At 38.0% G+C, this 27991-nt stretch overlaps 2 protein-coding genes across 3 annotated transcripts in view; one reads left to right on the top strand and one right to left on the bottom strand.

The window, feature by feature from the left end:
- The window catches only part of LOC125241725, a 33384-nt gene extending 31863 nt beyond the window's left edge, over positions 1-1521 (bottom strand). The window contains exon 1 of the mRNA XM_048150332.1: positions 1326-1521. The gene's annotated coding sequence lies outside the window, so the exon portion shown is untranslated. The remainder of the gene's footprint in view (positions 1-1325) is intronic.
- A 5753-nt stretch (positions 1522-7274) lies between these two features.
- On the top strand, positions 7275-27389 carry LOC125241568 (chymotrypsin-2-like). Of its 2 annotated transcripts, none has more exons than XM_048150114.1 (6): positions 7275-7549; positions 8690-8896; positions 9157-9267; positions 13550-13642; positions 23978-24106; positions 27184-27389. In XM_048150114.1, the coding sequence occupies exons 1-6, from the start codon at positions 7456-7458 to the stop codon at positions 27324-27326; spliced, it is 777 nt and encodes a 258-aa protein (XP_048006071.1). In that variant the 5' UTR covers positions 7275-7455; the 3' UTR covers positions 27327-27389. The 2 variants fall into 2 exon arrangements, with proteins under 2 accessions (XP_048006071.1, XP_048006070.1); XM_048150113.1 differs by having other exon boundaries at positions 9148-9267.
- The last annotated feature ends 602 nt before the right edge of the window (positions 27390-27991 follow it).

Below are 27991 nucleotides of genomic sequence, written 5' to 3'. Positions count from 1 at the left end.
AACAAAAAAAATCTAGCATGTTCAGCAAGTCCAATGTTAAATAAATAGGTAATTCAAAAGCATGTTTGTAGATTTATCACTGCCTTTGAGCTTGAAACATGACCATAAGAAAAGCTAGAATACTTGTTTTATTTTATGTATTATTCAGACTTGATTCTAGTTTAGGTAAATTAGTACCTATACCTATCAACCTGGTTAATGATTGTTTATCTTATCTTAGGTACATTAAATAAATAAAAAATTCTTTAAATCTTCATATTCTATAATATATACAAAAATATACAAAAATAATAATCATTTTTAGGGTTCCGTAGTCAACTAGGAACCCTTATAGTTTCGCCATGTCTGTCTGTCCGTCCGTCCGTCCGTCGTTCTGTCCGCAGATAATCTCAGTAACCGTTAGCACTAGAAAGCTGTAATTTGGTACCAATATGTATATGAATCACGCCGACAAAGTGCAAAAATAAAAAATGGAAAAAAATGTTTTATTAGGGTACTCCCTCTACATGTAAAGTGGGGGCTGAAATTTTTTTTCATTCCAACCCTAACGTGTGATATATTGTTGGATAGGTATTTAAAAATGAACAAGGGTTTGCTAACATTGTTTTTTGATAATATTTATATTGTCGGAAATAATCGCTCCTAAAGGAAAAAAAAGTGCGTCCCCCCCCTCTAACTTTTGAACCATATGTTTAAAAAATATGAAAAAAATCACAAAAGTAGAGTAAGTAAGTAAAGACTTTCTAGGAAAATTGTTTTGAACTTGATAGGTTCAGTAGTTTTTGAGAAAAATACGGAAAACTACGGAACCCTACACTGAGCGTGGCCTGACACGCTCTTGGCCGGTTTTTTATTTTGTTTGTATTGGTATACATACATTTATCTTATAGACACTTTAAAAACAATGTAATATTTCTTAAAACAACTCGTTGTAGTGCTGCAAATTTCGATGTTATAACTGAAAAAACCTTAATAGAGAAATGATATTCCTAAGTAACCTTGGTTTTGATACCGTTTTACGGTACTGATTGATAAAGTCGTGTGTATTCATTACTGCAGAAAAAATCGAACCGAAAATAAATTGTTTGTTCGGTGGCTACTTCCAAACTTTCATATTTACGTAACGGGAGTAAAAGAACGATCTAAATAAATGGTTGGTTGGTTAAAAAAAATCGTTAAAATTCAATAAATAATTGGCCTAAAACAAATAAAAACATCCCTACGGCATGTCAAATTAAAAAAAAACATAGTACCTAAAACATTTGAATACAAAATTGACATTTTGATTGCGATGGGATGTTACTATCAATATCATCAGTACGTACCTGCTTGTGAATCCTGCATTTAATTCACAATATATATTATACTTTCACAGCATACTCTAGGTCTGTTTTTAGGCATTGCCAAACATCATTATCCAGTGATTTTTTTGTCGTCAGTAGTACAACAACAAGGTTTAGGCAGCTCATAAGAAAGTAAATAACACGACGGCATTAACCGCACCCACACAAAACACTCCAATCTCTAACAACATTACGTTACTGAACATTACAAAATGGCAGGCAGCCACGGCTGTCAGAAATGACATTCACGAAATGTATGAGAGAAACAACCATATCTTAAGTACTCTTGCATCTTTTTTACTTATACTGCATTCAAAAGAGACGGCTTACTTAATTCGTGCGTTCGTGACATTCGTGAGAACATGACATGACATAAAAAACGTTTCATTTCACTCTAAACTTGTTCGGTGTAGTATCAGTGAATTTAAATATAATTTCGTTTTATTTTGCACTAGCTTTTGCTCGCGGCTTCGCTTGCGTTAGAAAGAGACAAAAAGTAGCCAACTATCTCCACTTAAAAAAACACGACCATTAGTCGCTCCGTTTTGCCGTGAAGGATGGACAAACAAACAGACACACACACTTTCACATTTATAATATTAATAAATAAATATAAAATAAATATTATTGTTATATCTTTGGCGGATATACTGGTGCAAATCAAATGCTTTTTACATTTAAAATTAATTTAATTAAAAAGATGTTGCTGTTACAAAGATCGGTATGGAAGTGAGCGATGACAATTAAAATTGTTCATTCACTGGTTTAGCGCCTGATGTTTGTCCACGAGCAATTATTAACACTAACACAAAGCACTTCACTTTTACATAGGCATAGGGATTGCAATTGCTGGATCCAGCATCCAGCAATCCAGCTGGATCCAGCGCATTTTTCGGTCTGCTGGATCCAGCAGCCAGCGCTGGATCCAGCGCTGCGGATCCGCAAATAAAAAAATCTTCAATAAAATGCGTAATTAACTTCAGTAAACTTATTTTACGTCATGTTTAAAACGGTTCCGCGTTCCCGCGCGTAGCCCATGGCCGCTTAGCACAAAATAATTCTATTTCGCTACAATTGTGTGTTTTTTTTTCAAAAACTTAAGTAGTTTGAAACTTGAAACTGTATAACTACTGAAATCTCAAAATGTATTTAAAGTATTTAATTATTTACTGTTACCTACCGCAAAATTTCTTTTAAGTTTCAACTTATGTTTAGATCAGAATATTGATTGATGTTTGTCTACGTATAATATACCTACTTAGAGGTTTATTTTTTCATAAATATTAAGTAAGTTAAACTAAGTACTAGTAAGTAAATTAGTAATTTTCAATGTGAACTAGTGAATGCCCAAATGTTGTGCCAAAAAAGCAGGCCATGTCTACTCTGGTTGATAGCAGTAATTATGTACCTACTTATTGTAGTACCTTCGCTTCATCGTTGTTACACTTTTAATGGCATTTTTTTTATGTAGTTATTGTAGATTGCTACAAGGATAAAAATGATTACAAAAAGTAATGCCAACTTTTTACAACTAAATTTTAAGTTTTTTTCCCTGTTAGGAGGGAGCAAAGTAGCAGTTTTCTGTTCACGGACTATGTTGGCAGTATAATCATATATGACAGAGTCCAGTTAGGGGCGACGACGAGCGAAACGAGGAGGGGCGTGTTAGGTTGACCGTGAGCAAACCGGAAAAAACTTTTGAAATGTAATAACAATAAATTAAACAATATTCTTCCAAAAAAGGAAGTAGGTAACTATTTAAAAAAAAATATGTAAGTAAAATACGTAATTGCATCCCTGTCAATAAATTTAGAAGTTCATAGGAGACTCAGTATTGCATATTTTTCGAAATACGCCATAGATATTGTCGGTGTTCCATAAAACATTTGGTATACACCGTGTTTCACTTAACACTAAAAACCTGAAAACAGTTTGTTCAGAATCGAGAGTAGAATCGATTGAGCTATATCTTGATGGGGGTAATATTTTTATTTAAATTAGTATTATTAATTATTTTTTACGTGCCCATTCTATTGTACTCGTAATACAACATTGTGTATATCGCATTGCTTGAGGTTGTTTACCTTTTTTCAGTATTTAGGGGTATTAATACTGGCCGGTTACTTGGACGATTATTTTTTCCGCTACTAGTTTGACGTTGTTTGTCAGTTTAATCTTAATGTTTATCATAAGTCATAACAAATTGAACTCGTACCTAATTACAACCTTGTCATTTTGAATATTGAGTTTATTTGCTTACTGCGATTATAAATTTACAAACTTAGGTTACTAGTTCGCTTGGAAAATCTTTAATATGTATTCACCAAAGAGAGACCACATTTCAATATCCTCCCGTGAAATTACGCAAACAAGTTCAGCATTTTTATTTCTTATTTTTTTTTCTATATTAGTTCAATAGAGGCTCACAGATCCATTAATTTATTTGTTTTAACTGGACACCTGACTTATATGAGATTCACCTACATGAATCTCTGCAGTATGTACCTATTACCCTAACTGATAACGAGTACCTTCAGTACCAATATATTTTTGTAATGATTTTCAACTGACGTAGATTGTCTTTGAAAATCTATCATAGATCAACTTAAATAGGCATGTCTTTCTCTTGAGGTCACCCATACCTGACAAAGCCTTGTTGACGATAAGCAGAGTTAGCAACTTGTTTTTTTTTTTCGCGTTGTTGAAATGTATCAAGCGTTCGCTTAATTTTATTAAATTCAGCTGCACCACTACGTGTTTTTTTTTATATACAATGCAATGTCAAACCAATGCACTGTCTTTTTTTTTCACTCTTTTCACTCTGATTGACGTTAGCGGCATCTAGGTATATAAAGAGTGCTTTTTTCCAGCGCTCCCACCGAACTCCTACTGATGTAGGATCACCTTCGCTGTCAAATGCCTCCAACGACAAATAAGAAGCCATACTGGACTTTCTTGGGGCAACCTGTACCCAATCAATTTAATGATTCTAACTAACACAAGTCAAAATATATTCTATTGAAAATATTTCAACTTATGCTATCTCAAAGTACTCAGTCATTGTACTTGAGTGTTTTACTGGGGTAGTTGTCTCAGACTCTCAGGCACTGGAGGCCTTGGTATTTTTTCTTTCATATGTGTAATTTATTTCGGTTTCAATTTAATGATATTTATTGACCGACGTCAATCTACTATTATGACAATTGAAGGCTCAGATAGTATTTATCATCTGATCTAAGCGTCATTTAAGCGCACGTTCAACCAGTATAACCGTAATTTACTTCGTGCTTAGGTTATTATCATTAAGCTGATATTTGCAACAATTCAATGTTCAGTTTTTTTTTCCTATTGCTATTTAACTACTGTTTATAACAATTTAATGATCAGTAGGTATTATCTGCTGTATCCAACTTCGCAATTTAATGTCTTATTTTCAGCCACAAATGGCATAAAATTTCTTACTATTTAAGTGCCAATTAAATGGTCGAAACTAAACAATACAATTGAATGTACAGAGTGCACCTCCATGTGCTGTTTCCAAATTCGCAATTTAATGCCTTATTTTCAGCCACAAATGGCATAAAATTTCATAGTATTTAGATGCCAATTAAATGGTCGATACTAAACAATACAATTGAATGTACAGAGTGCACCTCCATGTGCTGTTTCCAAATTCGCAATTTAATGCCTTATTTTCAGCCACAAATGGCATAAAATTTCATAGTACTTAGGTGCCAATTAAATGGTCGATACAATTGAATGTACAGAGTTGCACCTCCGTTTAATGTCTCTTTTTTTTTTTCTTCTGCCGACTTTACTGACAAAGTAATTTAATACTCAGATGGAAACTGCTTATCATAAGTGCTTCAAAAATGTGTTTTTTTTTTTTTAATTCTATACCGTGTTTTTTTTCCGTTAAATTTGACACGTCGTTAGGTTCATTATCAAGAACCATCCTGTATATCACTTTTAGGTAAATATGCAATAAAAAATGTTCATCCTTTTCATACATAATAAATTAATTTATTATTGTGAGAGACCCTTAAGAATAACATTCAAGTTAGAGTCAAGTGATTGACGGCATATGTCAAAACAAATAACATTAGGAATTGTTGTGTTCAACACTTTTTTTTTTTAAATCGATAACCGCAAGAATTACGACGCTAGGTTTCTTAGATAAATTAATTGTATTTGATGTAATGAATCTTTTTTTTTTAAAGTTAACGTAATCCAATAACAACAGGGTATATATTTCTTTATTTATTATAAGTAGGTATATTTAGCACTTAAAGTGAACCCATCTGGTTTTCTGGTTTTTTAAGTAATTAAATACTCAGATAAAACTGCTCGAAATCGGCGTTAGGAATGTTTACGTAAGTCAATCCGCGACAAGAGTATTAGTCACGATTTTATGGCATGTTCAATCAATTCAAGATTCACGTTCAAGTGATAATCTATCTCTATATAAGTGTTACTTTCCCGACATATGCATAGATCCTTTCATTTGCAGCTGTAGTTCAAATAACCACTTAATGAAGTCGTGACTTACGTTACTTTTACGTAAATTCACCCATGTAAGTAAGTACACTTAGGTAAGTATTTATCTAGTTTGTTTTGGTTTTCACCTTACTCTCAAACATCGACTAATGCTACCATAGGACATTTAAGTGTGATGGTTGTACAACATTTTATCATTCAAGTAAATGCCTTATTTAGGTAAATAGCTTAACCATTCATAAATTTAGCAACATCACATAATTTTGTGTATTAAACCAACCAACAGGTAGGTGGTAACTTCACTAATTAAAAATAAATTTTAGGTTAAAAGGGGGGGTTGCGTCAGGTGGGGGGGGGGGGGGGGGGTTGCTAGTGTGCGCAAAGTACCTTACGCTAAGGTATCAAACCGCATTTCTTTTTATTTGGATTTAAATTTTTTTTCAGTAAACACAGTTTGACCGAATCATATTCGAAACCTCATTTGTTTACAAAAATAACTAATGGCGGAATTATACAAGGCCTTTGAGTAGGTAATATCAGGCCTGTTTCAATTAGTAGTTATTTATTTAAACTTTATTGCACCAATTATCAATAAAAAGTACGAATGGCGGACTTAACGCTTTAAGGCATTCTCTACCAGTCAACCATTGGGCAAATCATAGATAGTTTGGTGCACAAGATTATAAAGCCAGTATGAGATTGTAATGATTAAATACAATGAGTCGCACCATAAGGGTTCCTTTTGTACCTTTTTGGTACGGAACCCTAAAAACGGAGATAAGTGCCTTCAGAGAGAAGTCATGCCTAATAAGTTAAACCCAGGTTCGATCCCTGGACGTAACCATTATGCTTGCTAAAGAAACACTACTCGTAATAAAAATCTGGCATAAACACCTAAATTGGGATTGGTACTTTTATTGGATGTGTAATGTTTTGTTCCACAATTTGATATGATAGTGGCACTGGAGATAAGGTTTGTATTACTTCGGGGATGGAGCATTAGACGTTTCAAGATTGGAAAATAATGTGCCTAATTAGTTAGCCACTTGTCTTGATCTTAGGTCAGGTACTGATGATGATCATCGTGGCATATTGTTCTAATGATATCTCTATCGTTTAAGCTACTATATGCCTCTCATATAAAGTGTTACAATAGAACGCCAACACACGGTGGCAAACAAGCATATGACCCAAGTAAGTCTATGGACGCAGCTATTCCAAATGTGTTACATGCGTGTTGCTGACAGATAGATATATGTAGGTACAAACAATCCTTTTTTTGAAAAACCCCCTACTGTAGACCATCGAACTTTCATTGATCCTGTTTAAAAAAACCTAAGATAACGAATACATCCGATATAAATCTAGATGGCTTGGAAATATAGTTAATGCGTCAAAAATGTCTTCACCACCCGTGAGCAAGCAAAGCTCTCCTTCAGTTTCTGACAATAAGATTACTGATACAAATACTGAACCTACGCAGCCTTTATCTAATGAAGATCAAGCTGCAGGCACAAGTAAAAATGCAGCAGCTAACCGTAGACGAAAGCCAGGATCAAAGTTCACAAGAGGCGAAAAATGCTTATTTACCCACATAGTGGTGACTTTTGCCATCATGTTAGTCCTGTTTATAATTTTTGTGGTGCATTTGTTCGTGGTGAAACATCATGGGAATGAGATTTTTCATGGCGTAACGAAGAGGAGAGCAGGTGAGAATTTAGGCACATTTAGCCTCAATAGGTATTTATTTCGATTCGAATTAGGGCCGGGATATGATGCCCGGAAGAGGTATCAATTTTGCGATCCCTAGACAAAATGTAAGGGTTAGGTAGTTACCCAGGATGATTTGTAGAGGATTGACAATCTTCATACTAAGAATCGTACACACCTCAATTTTTATTGCCATCTATTGAATACTATCGTCACTACACTGATGAGTGTCTTTTGTATTTATAACTTTTCAAATTTCGACACTTTCTGCCGCTGCGCCCGCTTTTATCTTAGTCCGTTGGAGGTGAGACGGTGCCAATGTGTCTACGCAGGTAGCATCCCACACTAACATTCGTCCCATACTCCAAGGGACCAAGGACACTCCATCAGGCCTCTTGCCATCATCTCTGACTATTCCAATTGGCTCAAGGAGAGCAGGCACATTGATGGTTGCAAGGGACCGACGGATAATGTCATTAAGCGACGCATGACTCGAAAAACGGCCTGCACTTTTTTGACAAGATAATCCATGGTGTCCCAGTCGGTCCACGTCCGTGCCACAAGAGCATAAGTATGTGTGGTGTACACACCGAACGAAACCCCAAGTCGTAGGCCAGTCACCTGTCTAAAGGAGGTCGGATCCATGAAAGTACCAGTGTTTGGTGAGGGATGGGCACGTAGCCAGTAACCGGTTTCCCGGGCTCCGACCGCCAAAAGCCTCGCGTGTTCTGGACCTGTGAAGTTGTTTAGAAGAGTATTGTAAGCTAAATCACAATAAATATTATCCCAACTCCTTTGTGATTTTGGATTGTCAGGAAAGTTTTTGCCTGGGCAGGCAATTTTGAAAGCATTTTTGGCATCCTCAAAGCCCGCAATCTCATAGTTTGTGGGCAAAGGCCTTAAGGTATTTCCTATGAGATTTGACGCACCATGAGTAGATGCCAAAAGGCTGGGGAAGCAACACTGGTAATTTTGCGAATACCTAAACCTCCCAACGGACGCACACCTACAAAACCAACCTGCATTAAAATATAGCCTAATCGATTCTACTCTTGATTCTGAACAAACCGATTTCAGGTTTTCAGTGGATGGTGTAACACGTTGTATATACGAGTATAACACTGGATTTTCTATTATAGCTAAAGAGGAGTCAGATCCCCAATCTGTAGGCGTGGTATACGTTCTACCGGACTATTACATGTGCAACTCCCTACTCTTACGTCCGCGATGGTCATTGGCACCAGCGCACTGCGTGGCTGCCCGGTCTGACCCGGATTTGGCATATGCTCTACCTAGTTGGCGAATAATGTATGATCTAAATATTGAACCGGACGAGAAGGGTGCGGGTAAGTTTTAGTTTTATACTTACATAAGTTACATGGTACCTACTTCCAATACAATGATACAGACAAGACAGCTATGGGAGAACCGCAAATGTTAAAAAAATACACTTATGACGACGATGCAGGTACCGTTCCCGTATGGAAATTTAGGTACTTAGGGAATATTCTAGGACACGGTAGATACCTACGCATTACTAGTCCCAAAAATAGAGAAACTTAGCAAAGTTTAACTAAGTAATTCTGTGATTTTCAAGATTTTTCAGATATATTGATAACTCGTGGCGTACCACATCCTCATTTCAACAGAGACGACTTTCAAAATAATATAGGACTTTTCCGACATGAGGATGCTATACATGTACTGTCGAATGTGTGTAAGTATGTACTTAGTGTTCCTTTTTATTAGGGTTCCGTAGTCAACTAGGAACCCTTACAGTTTCGCCATGTTTGTCTGTCCGTCCGTCCGCGGATAATCTCAATGACCGTTAGCACTAGAAAGCTGACATTTGGTACCAAAATCAATCACACTGACAAAGTGGAAAGAAATGTTTTATTAGTGCGTTTTCACATTATCCGATCCGATAGCGGATGTAGGGCCGATATCCTAAATATTGTGCTACATTTTGCAATGGAACCCTAAAAAACTAGTATGGGGAATAAATTGAGCATTATCTAGTTACATAAAAATGACACCAAACTTGACTCAAAAGTTCAAACTAATCGGCCAGATTATTTTTCTGAGTACTGGGAGCTCCATACTTTGACCCCACCTCCCCCCCTTCGAACACGGAGTTAAAGTGGCTACCGGTCCTATTTGACTCAGGAGGACGTATATAATACCCATACCAAACGCCATGTCTGTACTCAAAAATATATACCTCTCCATACAAGCATGCCCAATAGAGAACGGACTAGAAAGCGAGTGGGTATTTTCATTGTTATTCTGTATTAATTACAGATACAGATAAAAAAAACTCGCGACGTAAAGTAACAAATTAAAATGCTGATATAATTATGTGTCTTCACCCATAGAAAGTGCGAACGTGCGTTCCGTTCCGTGCGTGATACTTGAAGCGCGGTATTAAAATGGCGGAGTGAGCCTTTTTTTTGACGGAGTGGGAATACAGTTACGCACGATGTGTGGGACTCGCCGTTTCTTTCCCCTCCCGTAGCGAGAGGAGGGAAACTTGGCCCTACCTACTAAACCCACTCCGGCGTTTCATCCTCTTTGCCGTTCGTGAGGGCGCGCTGGGATCGATGTATGTTCATCATGTCATACAGCTGAGTGAGCCCTGCCCACACTAAAATAAAAATAGTGGCATTTGATAAAGTGGAACTGCTGATGATGATCAGAATGGGATCCATGAGGACTTTTGTGATTTCCATCAAATAATCAAGGATTTACACGAAAAACAGTGGCACTTGATGAAGTGGAACTGCTGATGACGAAAACAATACCATACCAAATGTCCAATACCAATACTATCCGTACGTCCCCTAAGTTAAAATTACGGTGTTAGTCTAAATATATAAAAGAAGAAACTGACTGACATATCAACGCAGAGCCGAAACCGCTGGTCCTAGAGATTCCAAATTTGACACGTAGGTTCCTTATAAGGTGTAGACGAGCACTAAGAAAGGATTTTTCAAAATTCGAGGTGAAAGGGGGGGTGATCCAGTTTGCATGAGAGAACAAAATTAGATTAGTACGCGGGCGAAGCCGCGGGGAAAAGCTAGTAAATGATAATTACGCACGGACCGAATCGTCCTTTTTAAATTCAGGCATTTTAAAATACTCCTTACTAGTCCTTACATGTAATTAGTATTATACTTCCACTAGTGTAAAGCTAAGTAATTAACTTGTTATTAAGGATGGCATTACCGCACTTCGTCATTGCAAATCCCATTCAGAGTTAACTTTTAACTTGGTCGACGTAATAATTAATTAATTATAGCCTCCTAAGGCCCAAGGTCCTTCCTATAGTAATAATTAAGTTGGTCATTCAGACCCAGCTTCTTCAACGACTGTATAGTCATAGCGTACCACGGTCCTACCAGTAGGACTTATTATAAAAGCCATCATTTTGATTTCACCTTTCGCGCCAATTTAAACTGACGTATACGATTTTCTAGAGGGGTATTTTAGTTTGAATGTGAACACACTCATAAGCTTGAAAAATAAAAACAAAGTGTCAAACTGACAAGTTACAGACGGCGACATGGGTATTCCGTGAAGGAGAGGTTAGTAAATCCAATTTTATTCATGTAATCTTGAGTATTTTTTTACTAATTTTTAAATTATATTCTTTTTTATTAGTTATTTTACGGAGTTAAGTAATAATTTCTTTGATTTTGCTTATATTTTACGAAATACGGGATGTAAAAATATTAAGTCCTATGAGTAGTACCTCGGGTTTATACAACCACATAATTTAATAATAATGTTTGTGGTGGTTGCAAAAACTGACACATATTGCTTTTATTGTTGTAGTATTAAATGACAGAGAAACATAATTCGCTCTTAGGGAATCAGAAATAGAAACTGAAGATGAAGAAACAGACTTTTGCGACATAAAACTCATAGAAACAAATTTTGTACAAACAAGATCCCGATATGATTCCTCTAGTTCCTATGTCGATATTTCTCTGTCAGAACTAATTTCAAAGCCTATCCACGGCAGGACCCGATATTTCGCCGTGCAGCTTCTGCAGGACGTCGTCGAGGAGCGCCTACAAGAGGACGATCTCACGCTCGCAGTGGAACTACGTTCGTCCAAGAAGAGCGTGAAATCTTAATTTTTGGGTCTAGTAAACCACTAAAGACTGATTAAAAGTGATTAGTGCATTATATTATTTAAATAAGCCTATTATTTTATTGTATTCATTCAATAAAACTAAAAAAGAGACAAATCTTAAGTGAGTTTTTTTATTTTCTTAATATAAATTACGTTTTTTTATAAGCCCATGGTCCTTCCTGTAGGACTTTTTTAATTAAAATCAAATTATCCTAGAAGGCATCATAAACTGATAATAAATATGCCCCAAAGCTGTTGGTGGCATACAACTACAATAACATTAAAAAAATGTGTTCCTAATGTTTGGGCCTGAACGAGTATAAAACAATAGTACTAAGGTAACGGCGGCTATCAACGCGGGTATCGAAATCGACGTCCATTACCGCCGCATTTGCAAATACGCATTTTATAGGCAAACCGACCAATTTCTTAAAAAAAGTTACTCACACAAAGGAAGCCTGTTTAGTTGACTAACGCACATATAGGCGATAGAGAGTGTGAATGAAAGAAGACGCTCGCTATTTGACAGTTTTTGCCACGGGGCCGCGAGAAGAGGTTGTGTCATACTGACGTGTGACGCTAAACATAAGTGAACTCCAATCTCATTTAGTAGTTTACGTAATAATTATGGCAAACAGGTGAAAGTTATGCATTTCAAATTATTGTTTATAGTTTTCTACATGACTTCTGAGTACTTTTTACGTATTGTTTAGCCTGGAAATGTGTTTAAAGTGGAAATTAAAAGACAGCGGTGAAAGGCGCCATTTCGTGAGTAGATTCTATTACTGTGGTATACCACGGTAATAGTTAAAGTAGTGATATTAGTTCTTTTTGCTTTATTTTAAGTATATGTGATCAGTTATATAATGTCTTACAGTTGTTTCAATCTTGATCTATTCACGCTATCAAAGAACTATTTACGCGGTATGAAAATTATTCAACAAAACCTTAATTTTTAGCAAAAACTTCATGACTGATTTCGTAGTTTCTATGAAAACCGTTAATTTGTCAATTTTTTCAAACATTGACATAAAGTCTGATGCTTACTTACCAGTTATGTAAACTTGGTTTTAATATAAGGTTGCAATATTTTATTTTGATTTGTAATGAAAATACATCTGTATGACTTTGTTTTTATGGGTCGGAATTAGATTTTATAATACTCCAATTTATGCCTATTACCGATGGTACGATCAGATAACCCTCGGTAATAGAATATATAAGAATCTATTACCGATCCATGCAATATTTGTTTGGGTCGGTAATGGGTTCCTATAGAAGTATCTATTACCGAGCGACATATTAGTCTTGTATCAAAATATGACATTTAGTGTACCGTAAGTACAGATTTCTTAGGTGAAACTGAGTCTTCTGTGGGTATTCATAAAGGAGGATAGTATAGGTATATGTATTTGTCATAATTTGTATATTCAACCGTCGGTATTAAGCTCCGAATTTTGAGATGGGTTTCTATTTACCGATGGCAGAAAAACACTGTCATTCATACCCTCGGTAATGAAATCTCAATTCGCGTTAATAGAACTGCAACCTGTTCATTACCACGGTAATAGAAAATTTAGGTATGTTGGCTTCGATAATCATTTTATGACATATAATAAACTAAAATGATCCTAAAACTCTTCAAAACGAATAGTTCAATAAATACTCTTCCATAAAAAAAATATTTGTGGTCGTTAATGAGCTTTGATACCCTTAATTTTTTGGTATCTTTTGAAATCTGCCTAAGTACCACGTTAATAGGCGCCATTACCTTACTGGTAATACCGTGGTTCGCAATGACTAGGGGCCGAATTTCGCCTTGGGCCTTAGGAGGATAGATCAAGTGCTATTTTATTTATAGATATGAGTGACGTCTCTTTGAACGATTACACGCTTAAGACTTACGCAAACGATTTAAATTTGATCAGTTGGGAAGACTCATGGCAACTACACGGTAAGTTACAGGGTAACAACCAAACAGGTACCTAAAGTCGCCGTCAATAGAACTTGTGAACAATGTAAACAAACCTTGTACTCAAAATGTCTTTATTTATTTATTTAAACTTTTTATTGCACAGTAAAAATATACAGTTACAAAAGGCGAACTTAATGCTACATGGCATTCTCTACCAGTCAACCTTTAGGCCAAACAGAGAAGACCAAAAAAAGGTGCGGGATATGTAAAGAACACTGAAGACTTGATTTTATTGGACTACGTTATAGAAAAAAAAAATAGGGACTTATATAAATATATTTACCTATTTAAGACAATAATAACTATAATAAATACATATATTAACAATAAATACATATAAATTACATATTATAGATTTACATAAATATGACATATATATATACATACATATACATTTAAATATATATATTAGTTTCTTTTTAGGGTTCCGTACCTCAAAAGGAAAAAACGGAACCCTTATAGGATCACTTTGTTGTCCGTCTGTCCGTCCGTCCGTCCGTCTGTCAAGACCCTTTTTCTCAGGAACGCGTGGAGGTATGAAGCTGAAATTTATATCAATTACTCAGGTCTACTGTCCCTTGAAGCTGTGAAAAAATCAAACTTCTAAGCCAACGCAATCAAAAGATACAGCCGTTTATGCCGCAAATTTTCGACACTTGCAAGGGAATCAAAACCTACAGGGTGCTTCCCGTAAACTCAGAATCTTGAAATTTGGTACGAAGCAACGTCTTATAGCATAGATAAAGGAAAAATTACGAAAACCATAAATTTTTAGTTACATCACATAATATATTTTTTTTAATAATTTTAACCTTACTACCCATTTCCTCATAAACGCGTAGAGGTATTAAATTGAAATTCATACGAAATTTGTACGGAACCCTCGGTGCGCGAGTCCGACTCGCACTTGGCCGGTTTTTTTATTGTCAATACATATTAGAAAAAAACACAAAACAAAGACTTAAATATACCTAACTTAAACTAAACAATTTAATATAATTCTTATACACAATATAATATATATATATATATATATATATATATATATATATATATATATATATATATACCTCCTCTAAATATACTTAGTCTTGATACTTCTCAAAAAGATGTTTTCGCAGCTTGCGCTTGAATGTAAACTTAGATTCGGCTTGTCGTATATCAAGAGGCAAATCATTCCAGAGGCGTACGGCTTGCACTGTGAAAGAATTGAACATGGCATTGGAACGATGATGTGGGACAGCTAGAACAAGCTTACGAGCAGTGCGAAGTTCGCCACCTGGCCGAGCAGTAACAAATTTGAATTTAGACCGCAAGTAATCGGGTGCCGCTGGGTCGTATAAAATGGAGAACAGTGTGCATAATGACCTAAGACTTCTGCGCTCACGAATGCGGAGCCAGTTGAGTTGTCGGCGAAAGGCGGACACATGGTCGTACTTGCGCAGGCCGAAAATGAACCTAATGCAATTGTTCAGAGCACGGTCCAGCTTGTCCAGAAGACCTTGCGACACATTCGTACAGCACACATCACAGTAGTCAAAGATGGGTAAAACGAGAGCTTGAATAAGGAGAATTTTAGTTGACACAGGCAGAAAATTTTTAAAAACCTATACAGTGATCGCAAGGTGTACGTGATTCTTCGACACATATCAGACACTTGGGGCTCCCAAGTCAGGCCACAGTCAAATATCGTATCGTATAAATACAGTCGAAAATGGAATTACACTGTCTTTGATTTCCATTCTAACCACAGACCAACCCCTATAGACATCCATTACAAGACGACTCGCGGTCGCCAGCCTTCCTAGTATTTGCACTGATATAAGCGCGGGCGCTCGCCGTGCCCGATCAGTAGCGACCAAGTAACAGACCCGAAAGCAGCGCGTGTTTTACGCAGTAAAAAAATTGAAAAAGGGTATTTTGATGTCTTAAAGATGTCCACCTGTAGTGTGAAATGGTGTGGAAAGGTAACAAGAAGCTCAAATTTAAAAACAGACGTCATTACATTCCACATAAAAGTCATATTTATAATTTATTCAGAGCCGGCATAGGTCAACTTACATTGGCCACTTACGCGTCAGTAGAAGGACAGTCCCTTTCATCTGGCGCGACTGCCCACCGTCCTTGAAACGGCCAATCACAGCGCGCTTAACACATTCCCCGCCCGCTCCTCGCACCCCTGGCACTGGTGACTCGTATCGCGAACAAAATATACAAGAATGCTACTCTATAGGAGGTTCTCTGTGATTCTAACTCATCAGGTACTGGCTAAATCCACATGTGTTATTTAATCAATTCATATCACATTATGATCACCTTTAAAATAATAAAATTGGGCTCAAATATTGATAGTTTATATCTTGGTTTATATAATGGTTTGTTTACATTGTTGACAATTTCTATTATAACGTTAATAAAAAAGTAGAGCCGACGTCTGTACAACATGAGACGAGTTGAGCAACGCAACGTAAGGGACCTTAAGACGATACAGGAGGGGTCAATTCTCCGTACAAATGCTCTCGACTATTTCCTCCCTGGTTTTTGAAGATAGAGCACTGGTTTTTTCAACACAGATTATTATTATTTTTATCTGTCTCGGACAGTTTTGATATTTTTGATAATACTCTTATTTTTATTTTTAACCGCCGCCCCGATATCTCCGTCGTTACTATAATAAAAACTTTTTTTGATTGAATATATATGCATACAGATTGGTCCCATTTTTTTTCAGAACCCAGTTCTGATGATGGGATCCTGGAGAAATCAAGGGAACTCCTCAAATCTGAAAGGCATACATATGGTGATTTTTGTGTTTTTAAATAAATAATAAATAAATATTATAGGACATTCTTACACAGATTGACTGAGGCCCACGGTAAGCTCAAGAAGGCTTGTGTTATGGGTACTCAGACAACGTTATATATAATATTTAAATACTTATATACATAGAAAACATCCATGACTCAGGAACAAATATCCGTGCTCATCACACAAATAAATGCCCTTACCGGGATTCGAACCCGGGACCGCATAAACCGACCCTTTAACCGGACCGTTTTAAAGGAACAGCATACATTTACGTACGGGATAGTGACATTTGGTGCAGTGGATCTGCTGATGATGGTCAGAACGGAACTCCTCAAATCTGAACGGCACGCTTATAGTGACTTTGGTATTTTTATAAGAACAGCATGCCCTTACGTCCATAACAGTGACATTTGGTACAGTGGAACTCCTGATGATGGTCAGAACGGAACTCCTCAAATCTGACCGGCACGCTTATAGTGACATTGGTATTTTTATAAGAACAGCATGCACTTACGTCCAGAATAGTGACATTTGGTGCAGTGGAACTGCTTGATGATGGTCAGAACCGAACTCATCAAATATGAACGGCACACTTATAGTGACTTTGGTATTTTTATAAGAACAGCATGCATTTAAGTTCAGAACAGTAACATTTATTTAGTTATGTTTGTTAAGCATATTGAGTTTTCGAGTCAAATTTTGTCAAGCTTCGATTTCTTATAATCGGATTCATGAGGAATTGAAGAAACTCCTCAAATCTTAACGGTATGATTTTTGTTGCCATCAAATAATTAAAGCATTAAAAGCAGTTTAAAAAAATACCTACACATTTCTACATAATCCAACATTCGCAAGTAGCTTTCACCAGAACCCCAAAGGCGGCGATTTTTTTTCTTAAAAATTATTAAAGACGGTAGAGCCCATCAAAAATTTCCAAAAACGGCCTTATTGACTATGGCGCAGAAAAAGGTGTGGTATTCAAAATTGGTAACAATTAGCCAAAAAAACTAAACGGTCCGACACAGGTAATTTCATTGTCATTCAGATTTTCATATTTCGTTACGATTGATTATGTTTTGAAGGAGGAAACAGCCAAGAGCGGAACCTTGATTTTAAAGGTTTTTTCGCAAAATTTTTAACTCAGTTGTTCTGAATGGACAATTTTTTTTCGATAAATCTAGTTAATAACACTAGTATATTTAACTAAAATTTCCAAATTGTACAGAATACAGAATCATTTATTTGTCCACATAGGTGTACATAAGTTGTTACATTACATTTCAGTTCAGTTTCACTATGTGGCGCCTTACGACATACAAATTTGAGAGCATGCATGTCAAACTATAAATTAATAATTACCTACATAATTATATTCTAAATATTCAGAAGTATAATAATAAATAATAATAATAATAATAAATCCAGGCACTCGAGCCATCCATCACCGTGTCGGAGCAGCGGCTATCGGATCAGGTGCGCGTCATTCAGCGGTCAAAGCGGTTGGATGACGCCACACTTGATCGGCTCCGCCAGGAGGCTCTCGCTACTCGCGCGGACCCCGCCTCGGGGCGGGATTTGCCCGCCATGTCGCCGGACCCGGTGCCCGAACCCGACCTGGCACCGGAGGCGCCGCGGGTTGATTCCGGTAACGACGGCGGGGACTTCGCGAGTCAGAGCGAGAGTGAGCCTGCCAATGAGCAACTGAGGAGGTCTTTGGAAGAGGCGATTACGCAGTATCGCTCCACAAACAATCCTAGGCCACGATTACCACGTCTGCCTATGAATAGACGCAATCTAGCGTTAATGGGAGCCTTAAACGCTTTACTAGAGCCATTTATACGGACTAGTAAAGATCTAGATGATACACACTCGATCATGTACTGCGGAGCCATCGCGGCGTGCCGTGTTGCTCGAGTCAAGTTTCCGGACGCTGACCGTGCAACTAGGACCGTCGGAGGTGTCCCTGCATGGCAAGTACGGATCGAGCGTCGTATCAACTCGTTTAGGACTCTCATTGCAAAGCTGATCTGCTTCAGAGGGGTAATAATCGCCCCCGAGTAATGCGCTTTGTGAACCAGGCGTTCGCGGGGACGGACATCAGGCCCCGCGACTATTTGGCCAATGTCACAGAGCGCATCGACTTCCTGAAGCAGAAAGTCTATGCATGGGCAAGCCGTATTCGCCGCTACAGAAAGCGTGTGGACCGATTCCAGCAGAATCGTCTTTTTCAAAGCGACCAAAGGAAAGTATACCGGAGGTGGGAGGAAACCGACCCTCGTGTGTCTGACGTGCGGCTGCCGGATGCTACTGCCATGTCTGATTTCTGGCGTAGCATCTGGTCGGTGCCCGTCGAACACACGGAGGGTGAGTGGATGACCGTTGTCGAACGCGAGTGCGAGAACATCGAACCTATGGGGGCTATCACCATCAGCCCCGACGACGTAAGTTGTGCTACCCGTACGGCCCAGAACTGGAAAAGTCCTGGACCTGACGGATTGCACAACTTCTGGCTAAAATGGTTTCGATGCTCGCACTCGCGTTTGGCAACGCAATTTCAACAAGCCCTCGATCTTGGTTCTCTCCCACCTTCCTTAACAACTGGTGTTACTTTCCTGCTCTACAAGTCCGGTAGTACCACGGAAGCAAAAAACTACAGACCCATCACGTGCTTGCCTACACTCTACAAGCTCCTTACATCCATTTTGAGAGCAAAAATTAACGCGCATATTGTCGCTAACAACATTCTGGCCCCCGCTCAAAATGGATGTAGGGTTGGGTCCCGTGGTACTAAAGAGCTCCTCCTCATAGACATGACCATTTGCCAACAAGTTCGGCGGAACAAGGGGGCCATCTCGGCCGCTTGGATTGACTATAAGAAGGCCTATGATTCGGTGCCTCATTCATGGCTGAGAAGGGTATTGGAGCTGTATAAACTTGATGCAGCTTTAATATCCTTCCTGGCTGCATGTATGAGGCAGTGGACCACAGTCCTTCGTCAACCAGGAGGCAGGGATGACCCCACTGGCCCGCAGGACTTCATAAGGATTGAGCGAGGAATATTCCAGGGTGACAGTCTGAGTCCATTATGGTTCTGCCTAGCTCTGAATCCCCTCAGCACCCTGCTGAAGGATTCTGGGCTAGGTTGCCGGCTTCGGAGAGAGGGTGAAGTCATCTCTCACCTTCTGTACATGGACGATCTCAAACTATTTGCACCGAACACCCAAGACCTGATGGTGCTATTGAAAACCACAGAAGTTTTCAGTACCGCCATCAGAATGGAGTTTGGTGTCGATAAGTGTGCGGTTATGCATGTACAGCGGGGGAGGTTGTAAATTCAGAAAATTTACAACTTTCTGAGACGATGTCGTTCAGATCTATCTCTGAATCAGAAACCTATAAGTACCTTGGTATGTCACAGTCGTTGGGTATTGAGGATGTTGGCATTAGACGGTCGGTGAAGGAGCGCTTTTTCAGTCGGCTCACAAAAGTCCTTAACAGTCTTTTGTCAGGAGGCAATAAAGTGCGCGCCTTTAACGCCTGGGTAATGCCTCTACTCACATACTCCTTTGGCATACTAAGGTGGACCCAGACCGAGCTGGACGCCCTGGATCGGAGGGTCCGGTCACTGCTTACCACACACCGTATGTTACACCCGCGCTCGTCTGTTATGAGATTGTACATCCCACGGAAGTGCGGAGGTCGAGGCTTCCTAAACGCCAAAAATCTCCACAACCGTGAGGTGTACAATCTCAGGAATTACTTCCTTAACAACGAGTGTGGGATGCATCGTGATGTGGTGGCAGTGGACGGAAACCTCACGCCGCTCTCCTTGGCGAAAGAGAACTGGCGCAAACCTGTGGTACTAAGTACTGCGGACCGCAAGGCGGTATGGGAGAGCAAGCAGCTACACGGGCGGTTCTACAAGGCCCTCACGGGACCCGATGTAGACCTGCTCGCATCGGTGAACTGGTTACGATTCGGGGACCTCTTCGGAGAAACTGAGGGTTTTGCCTGTGCAATTGCGGACGAAGTTATGATGACGAACAACTACCGGAAATATATCCTGAAGGACGGCACGGTCGACATTTGTCGGGCATGCCGCCGTCCCGGAGAATCACTCAGGCATATCATTTCCGGTTGTTCTCATCTTGCTAACGGTGAGTACTTGCACAGGCATAATCTCGTAGCCCGGATCATTCACCAGCAGCTTGCTCTTCAATACGGCCTTGTGGACCGCGAAGTACCGTACTACAAGTACTTACCTGCGCCAGTTCTTGAAAATGGCCGTGCCACGCTCTATTGGGATCGATCTATTATCACTGACAGGACTATTGTAGCCAATAAGCCTGACATTGTGATAATAGATCGACCGCAACGCCGGGCCGTGCTCGTTGACATCACCATCCCCCATGATGAGAATCTCGTGAAAGCCGAGAAGGACAAGTCCAGTAAGTACCTAGACTTGGCTCACGAGATAACCACCATGTGGGATGTTGATTCAACGATCATTGTCCCGATAGTCGTTTCAGCGAACGGTCTCATAGCGAAGAGTCTCGACCAACATCTTAAGAGACTCTCGCTCGGTGGTTGGATCAAGGGCCAGATGCAGAAGGCGGTGATTTTGGACACAGCGCGGATAGTCCGACGGTTCCTCTCTCTGCAGCCCTAACCACCGGCAGCTTGGGCCCTGCCCCGCTGCTGGCGGCACCCTAGGTTAGGTTTTTTATAATGTGTTTATATGTTTTATATTGTTTTGTAAGTGTTTTATTTTATTTTACTTTTATACTCATATTGTAAAAAACCTAATCTAAGAAAAGAAATAAATAAAGGAAATAAAATTTATTTATTCAAAATCAAGGATACATAATTGCTTACAAACAATTACACTAGGTATATGTTTACTATTAAGGCTAGTTTAGGTAACCATAAAGTTACTTATCTTATAGATATAGTTTATTAGCTATGTATTTAGTAGTATTATATTATAATTATAATTACAGAAACATAATAGGTATATCCTCGTTTTGCCCCTGCATATCCAGTGTGCGTGACTCCAAAAATATAATATGTCCTAAATTAAGCACATTAGAAGTCTTTATCATCTAAGAATTCTTTTATAGAGTAGTAACTCTTTTGAGCTAATAACAATTTTAAGGCATTTTTAAACTTGTTAAGTGGTAATAATTGAATATGTTGTGGTATTTTGTTGAATATTCTTGGGGCCATTCCGACTACATTTTTAGGGTTCCGTAGTCAACTAGGAACCCTTATAGTTTCGCCATGTCTGTCTGTCCGTCCGTCCGTCCGTCCGTCCGTCCGTCCGTCCGTCCGCGGATAATCTCATTAACCGTAAGCACTAGAAAGCTGAAATTTGGTACCAATACGTATATCAATCACGCCAACAAAGTGCAAAAATAAAAAATGGAAAAAAATGTTTTATTAGGGTACCCCCCCTACATGTAAAGTGGGGGCTGATATTTTTTTTTCATTCCAACCCCAACGTGTGATATATTGTTGGATAGGTATTTAAAAATTAATAAGGGTTTACTAAGACCGTTTTTTGATAATATTAATATTTTCGGAAATAATCGCTCCTAAAGGAAAAAAAAGTGCGTCCCCCCCCTCTAACTTTTGAACCATATGTTTAAAAAATATGAAAAAAATCACAAAAGTAGAACTTTATAAATACTTTCTAGGAAAATTGTTTTGAACTTGATAGGTTCAGTAGTTTTTGAGAAAAATACGAAAAACTACGGAACCCTACACTGAGCGTGGCCCGACACGCTCTTGGCCTGTTTTTTTGGAATAGCATTGTCTTACAGCTGAAATCAAATACTTTTGGACAAACTTCATCGCTACGGAATACGCGGCAATGTACATTCTTTAATAAAATCTTATTTAAGCGGTAGGAAACAATTTACTCAAATCAATCAACTATGTCCAAAGTCAAAGATGGAAGTAACATATGTATCGAATATAAGAGAAGTTCGTTATGGGGTGCCGCAGGGAAGCGTTCTAGGGCCCCTGTTGTTTCTGATTTATATAAATGATATGCCAAATGCTACAGACCATTCAATGGTTCTTTTTGCTGATGACAGCACCATTATATTTTCTGATAGTGTTTTGAACTCTTATGAGGTTGACATCAATGGAACTTTGTGTAAAATTATAGATTGGCTAACAAGTAATAACTTGAGAATTAATTTGGACAAAACGAAACTTATGACATTTAAACAAAAGACTAATTATTTACCTAATTTAACTGTAGCTTATAAGGGGCAAAATGTTGATGAGACGGACGTGACTAAATTTCTAGGATTGTATGTAGCTGATAAGTTGACATGGAAAGACCAAATTGACTCTATATGTAAGAAATTGTAAGGGGGGATCCTTTCCATTTTCGCTCCTGTAGCGTCTTAAAAGGATACCGATGTCGCAATTGGTATGACTTGTAGCCAAGATATTAAATTGTAAATGCTCTTTAAAATTTAACTTTTGGCATTTTTAAAAAGTGTAGGAAATTTCTGAAATAATGGTAATGTCTGAAACAATTGTTTGTTTTACACTTGAGCAAAGTTGTTTTTTAACCGCACATGCAATATTCATACTCGAGCAAGCGGAAGATTCCTTATACAGAACGGATTGAGCCGCGAGCGTAGCGAATGCGAGGTTTCAAAGACACGTAGGTAAAACAAATTTTGCTACCTAGGAGACCCAAAATTATTCACCACACCAACATGAGGGAAATATTAATTGTAAAACATCAAATAAATAGAATTCACCGATTTGTTTAAAATTTAGTGTGATTCAAATTCATTCGTGTACGTCAATTGAGTCGATTCTACCAGCCAGCTTTGTACATGAATTAAGAGGATACGCGCGGTAGCGAAAATGCTAAAATGGAAAGGAGCCTCCCTTTCAACTTGGGAATTTTAGTTAAATATACAAGTGTTATTAACTAGATTTATCTATCGAAAAAAATTGGCTATTAAGAACAACTCAGTCAAAAGATATTTTAAAAAAATCTTTAAAATCGAGGTACCGCTCTCGACTCTTTCCTCCTTCAAAACTTAATCAATCGGAACGAAATTTGAGAATCTGAATAAAAATGAAATAATCTGTTACCAATCTTGAGTATCACACCTTTTTTTGCGCCACAATGAAAAAGGCCGTTTTTGGAAATTTTTAATTGGCTCTAGTCTTTAAAAAGCAGAATATTAAAAAAAATCAAAACGGTCCGACACAGATAAAAATAATAACAATCTGTGTTCAAAAAATCATTGTTCTATCTTCAAACACCAGGGAGGAAATAGTCGAGAGCGTTTGTATGGAGAATTGACCCCTACCGTATCGTCTTAAAATTTGTATTGCACCCTTGTGGATAAAATGCATCTTTGTCATTCTATCAAGAGAGCCTTTACCAATCGTGTGGGGAAAATGCATTTCCCCTAATATCTTATGTGATAAATTACGGACTCTTTAATTACAACAAAACTTGCTCAAAAGGTCAAGTCGTACAAAATCCCGTTCAACCGTTGTCGCCGGAAAAATGTAAGCAGTACGTTTCTCCAGTCGTGGATATCAGGGATTACGAACATTGTGTAACAATGACGGAAAGACGGAACGTGACTATAGGTAATACGTAGTATCTTCTTAGTAGCCCTGTGGGTAAGTAATATATTATGTATCTCTATCTATATGTGTATGATTCGTCTTCAGGAAAAGATGTGCAGCACCTGATCTTCAGTGACTTTATCGTGATTGGTAGTGTAATTTCGGGTCATTGGCCTTAAACGATATATTTAACAATCTTAACATGAATAAGTGTCTGGATTTCCGGGAACGGTGCGAAAGGGACGAACTGACGTGACGTCATAAGTGATAGAGATCTCGCTACTGAGGTACCGAGCTTACCTGCCTGGACTTGTTTTTTTCCCCGAAAATATTTTATAAACGATTCGTCAAACACGAGAAAAAGTAAAAATAAATGTTTTCTTTTTCACCACTGTAAACACGTATTTAGAGTCCAGTCCAATGAGGATTTTCGGAAAGACCTGGCACCTCAGTATTGCCACCTGGCGAAAAAATAAAACGATTCTGTAAGTCTGTAAACAATAGAAAGTGATAAAGGGCAGGCCAGTAAGGTTGCCCTTTGAACAACAATATTTGTGTGAATACTAAGGATTCCCCCAAATATATCGACGCTGATTCGGCTTTCGCCGACCAAAAATCTCTCGTTAAGTAGTATGAACTTGCGTACGGGCCGTACGGCTATTACGTTCAGCGGCGATGACGTATTAAACGACTTCATACGCGATTATGATAAGCGTTTAGGTCAGCTCGCGCCGATTCCGCTTCGATATGTTTGGGGAAACCCTATAGAGCACAACTTTTTTTACGGAAGTAGAAGTAATTATAAATTTATAAGACGCAAACGTTTTTGTACGAAATCTCGGAGTTCAAAGCATATTCAATACTAAGACTAAGCACCGAAATCCCACGAATTGGCACCACCAATTTCGATCACTGCTGATCTCTGACGGCGCACATAGGTACATTTGTCATGCTGATGATGCTTTGGCCAATGATGATGATCAGGGCCCGTAACTTTCATGACGATGATTCAAGAGTTTTATTTAATAATTAATCATTATCATTATTCATCAATCATTTTAATCATGACTTCAAAAACTATTCTATTGATACGTGAAATAATTAATACCTACTTGATACGTGAAAAGTAAACGAAATCATTTGTTTATTTTTTATATTCATTTTATTAACTATGATTGTTACCATATTTCAATAAATTATTAAAACAAAACAAATTGTTTCCTTTTCGTTTCACATATCAAGTAGGTATTAATTATTCCACATATGAATAACTTACTTTTGAAGTTATTGGTACATGATAAAAATTGATTAATGAATAATGATTAATTATTACAATAAGACTATTTGAATCATCCTATATGCAGCGTGACGTCAAATTGATGTCATCGGCATGAAAGTTACGGGTCCTGATGATGATTGTTGTTGTACACTGTTATTACCGTTGACCGTCCTTCAGGTTCTTCTACAAGTCTTCATAATTAGTTATGGACGGCGATGGTGTAGAGTATTAGGATAGTAGCTTACTAATTTATCGAGGTACTGAATTAATGACTAAAGTTACGGAATCCTTCATTGTGCGTGCCAGACGCACATAGCCATTTTTAACCGCCGCCTCAAATCTCTCAAGGAAGGTGGTTTTCAAGTCGTCTGTATGTTTTTTTTTTTAATGTTTGTTCCACGATATCTCCGTCGTTACTGGACCGATTTTGAAAAAAATTTTTTTTATTAGTCCCATTTTTCTCAGAACCCAGTTCTGATGATGGGAACCTGGAGAAATCGAGGGAACTCCTCAAATCTGAAAGGCATACATGTGGTGATTTTTGTGTTTTTAATGGAACAGCATGCATTTACGTACAGAACAGTGACATTTGGTGCAGTGGAACTGCTGATGCTGGACAGAACGGAACACCTCAAATCTGAACGGCACGCTTATAGTGACTTTGGTATTTTTATAAGAACAGCATGCACTTACGTCCAGAACAGTGACATTTGGTGCAGTGGAACTGCTGATGATGGTCAGAACGGAACTCCTCAAATCTGAACGGCACGCTTATAGTGACTTTGGTATTTTTATAAGAACAGCATGCACTTACTTCCAGAACTGTGACATTTGGTGCAGTGGAACTGCTGATAATGGCCAGAACCGAACTCCTCAAATCTGAACGGCACGCTTATAGTGACTTTGGTATTTTTATAAGAACAGCATGCACTTACGTCCAGAACAGTGACATTTGGTGCAGTGGTACTGCTGATGATGGCCAGAACCGAACTCCTCAAATCTGAACGGCTCGCTTATTGTGACTTTGGTATTTTTATAAGAACAGCATGCACTTACGTCCAGAACAGTGACATTTGTTTGTTATGAGATGTGTTATGTTTGTTAAGCATATTGAGTTTTCGAGTCAAATTTTGTCAAGCTTCGATTTCTTATAATCGGATTCATGAGGAATTGAGGAAACTCCTCAAACCTTAACGGTATACGTATATTCATTTGTGTTGCCATCAAATAATTAAAGCATTAAAGGCAGTTTTAAAAAAATACCTAAATACATTTCTACATAATCGAACATTCGCAAGTAGCTTTCACCAGAACCCTAAAGGCGGCGGTTTTTTTTTCTTAAAAATTATTTCAGTTATATTTGATTTAAATTATTTGAATTTGGTTTGAATTTGTAGTGATTCGTGTAGTTAATAACTGCTTCAGAGACTTATCGTCCTTAAAAAACTTGAAGGACGTAAATAGCTTTGAAGTGCTACGGCGTAGCGTAGCGTAGCCCGTAGCAACTTAGAAATATCAAATATTTGAAATTAAATAACGACTTCACTATTTACGTCTCATTGATTTGCTTAGGCACTATATAAATATTATAAAATAAATGCTTGTGATATGTTTTATATACTATATTTTATATCCTCACCTATGAAAACGAATTCACTGACACAGTTGGCAATCCCTAACTTAATGAGACTTATTGTGTCTCCCACCGTGTCCTCACTCAGAAGCAGTTTAAAAAAATCTTAAAAGTAGCTAGGTCTGTATGTCCGTTAAATCTTCTATGGGTTTCCTAAATACTGACATTAGGTACCTACTTTTTTAGTTCCTGGAGCAATATTGGCGATGAAATCTGAATACGTGGGGATGTTTACGTGGGGTGACTCCAAAGGCAGAGGGCTACCGTTCGTAATATTGGACTTAGCACACTATAAAGACTGGATAACATACATTGTTTCTGCGAGATAAACACCGTTATATTTCACTCTCAATTTTTTTACTTTGTATAAAGAATGTGTGAATAAAGACTGATTTGCAAAATAAAATGCGTTGCAGTACTGGAAGGTTTATTTTTTCTAAGTTTAAAGTTCCAAAGTTTAATGACCTTTATTAAATTGATAAAAAAAATTGATATCCTTCTGAAGTTAGACTGTAAGTGTAATAGCTAGCCTGTAAGTGTTAATATAAGGAATAATAAATGAAATTAAGGTTTTAAGAGCCTAATTATGAATGTGGACGATTTAAATTCCTACTTATGTACGCCTACTCTTAATGCTTCTGACTTACCTGAGGTTTCAGAACTTTTTAATTCGGCGCCCGATCCCATCGCTCTGAAACCGAGGCGTTTAGCGTCGCAGTTGCAAATTCACGTATACCTACGTATAGGGGCGAGGGAGGATGGGAAGAAATTCCACCGTGAATCTGGGAACAGTATAATTTTGAGCCTTAGTACTAGCAACGTTACTCTTGGCTGACATATAGAAGTATCTACGTAAGTATGTATGTCGTAGCATTAAAGACTATGAATGGTTAGTTGGCGATGGTACATACATTGAACTACTATGTACTACGTACTAGAAATGACAACTCGAACATATTCTGTGCGCCGACCGGCAGCGGCGGCAGCGCGAGGC

Source organism: Leguminivora glycinivorella, chromosome Z, assembly GCF_023078275.1.
Source record: "Leguminivora glycinivorella isolate SPB_JAAS2020 chromosome Z, LegGlyc_1.1, whole genome shotgun sequence".
In the NCBI taxonomy this organism is placed as follows: Eukaryota; Metazoa; Arthropoda; class Insecta; order Lepidoptera; family Tortricidae; genus Leguminivora; species Leguminivora glycinivorella.
The sequence above is the reverse complement of the archived record's forward strand: the minus strand, read 5'-3'. Positions and strand labels throughout refer to the sequence as shown.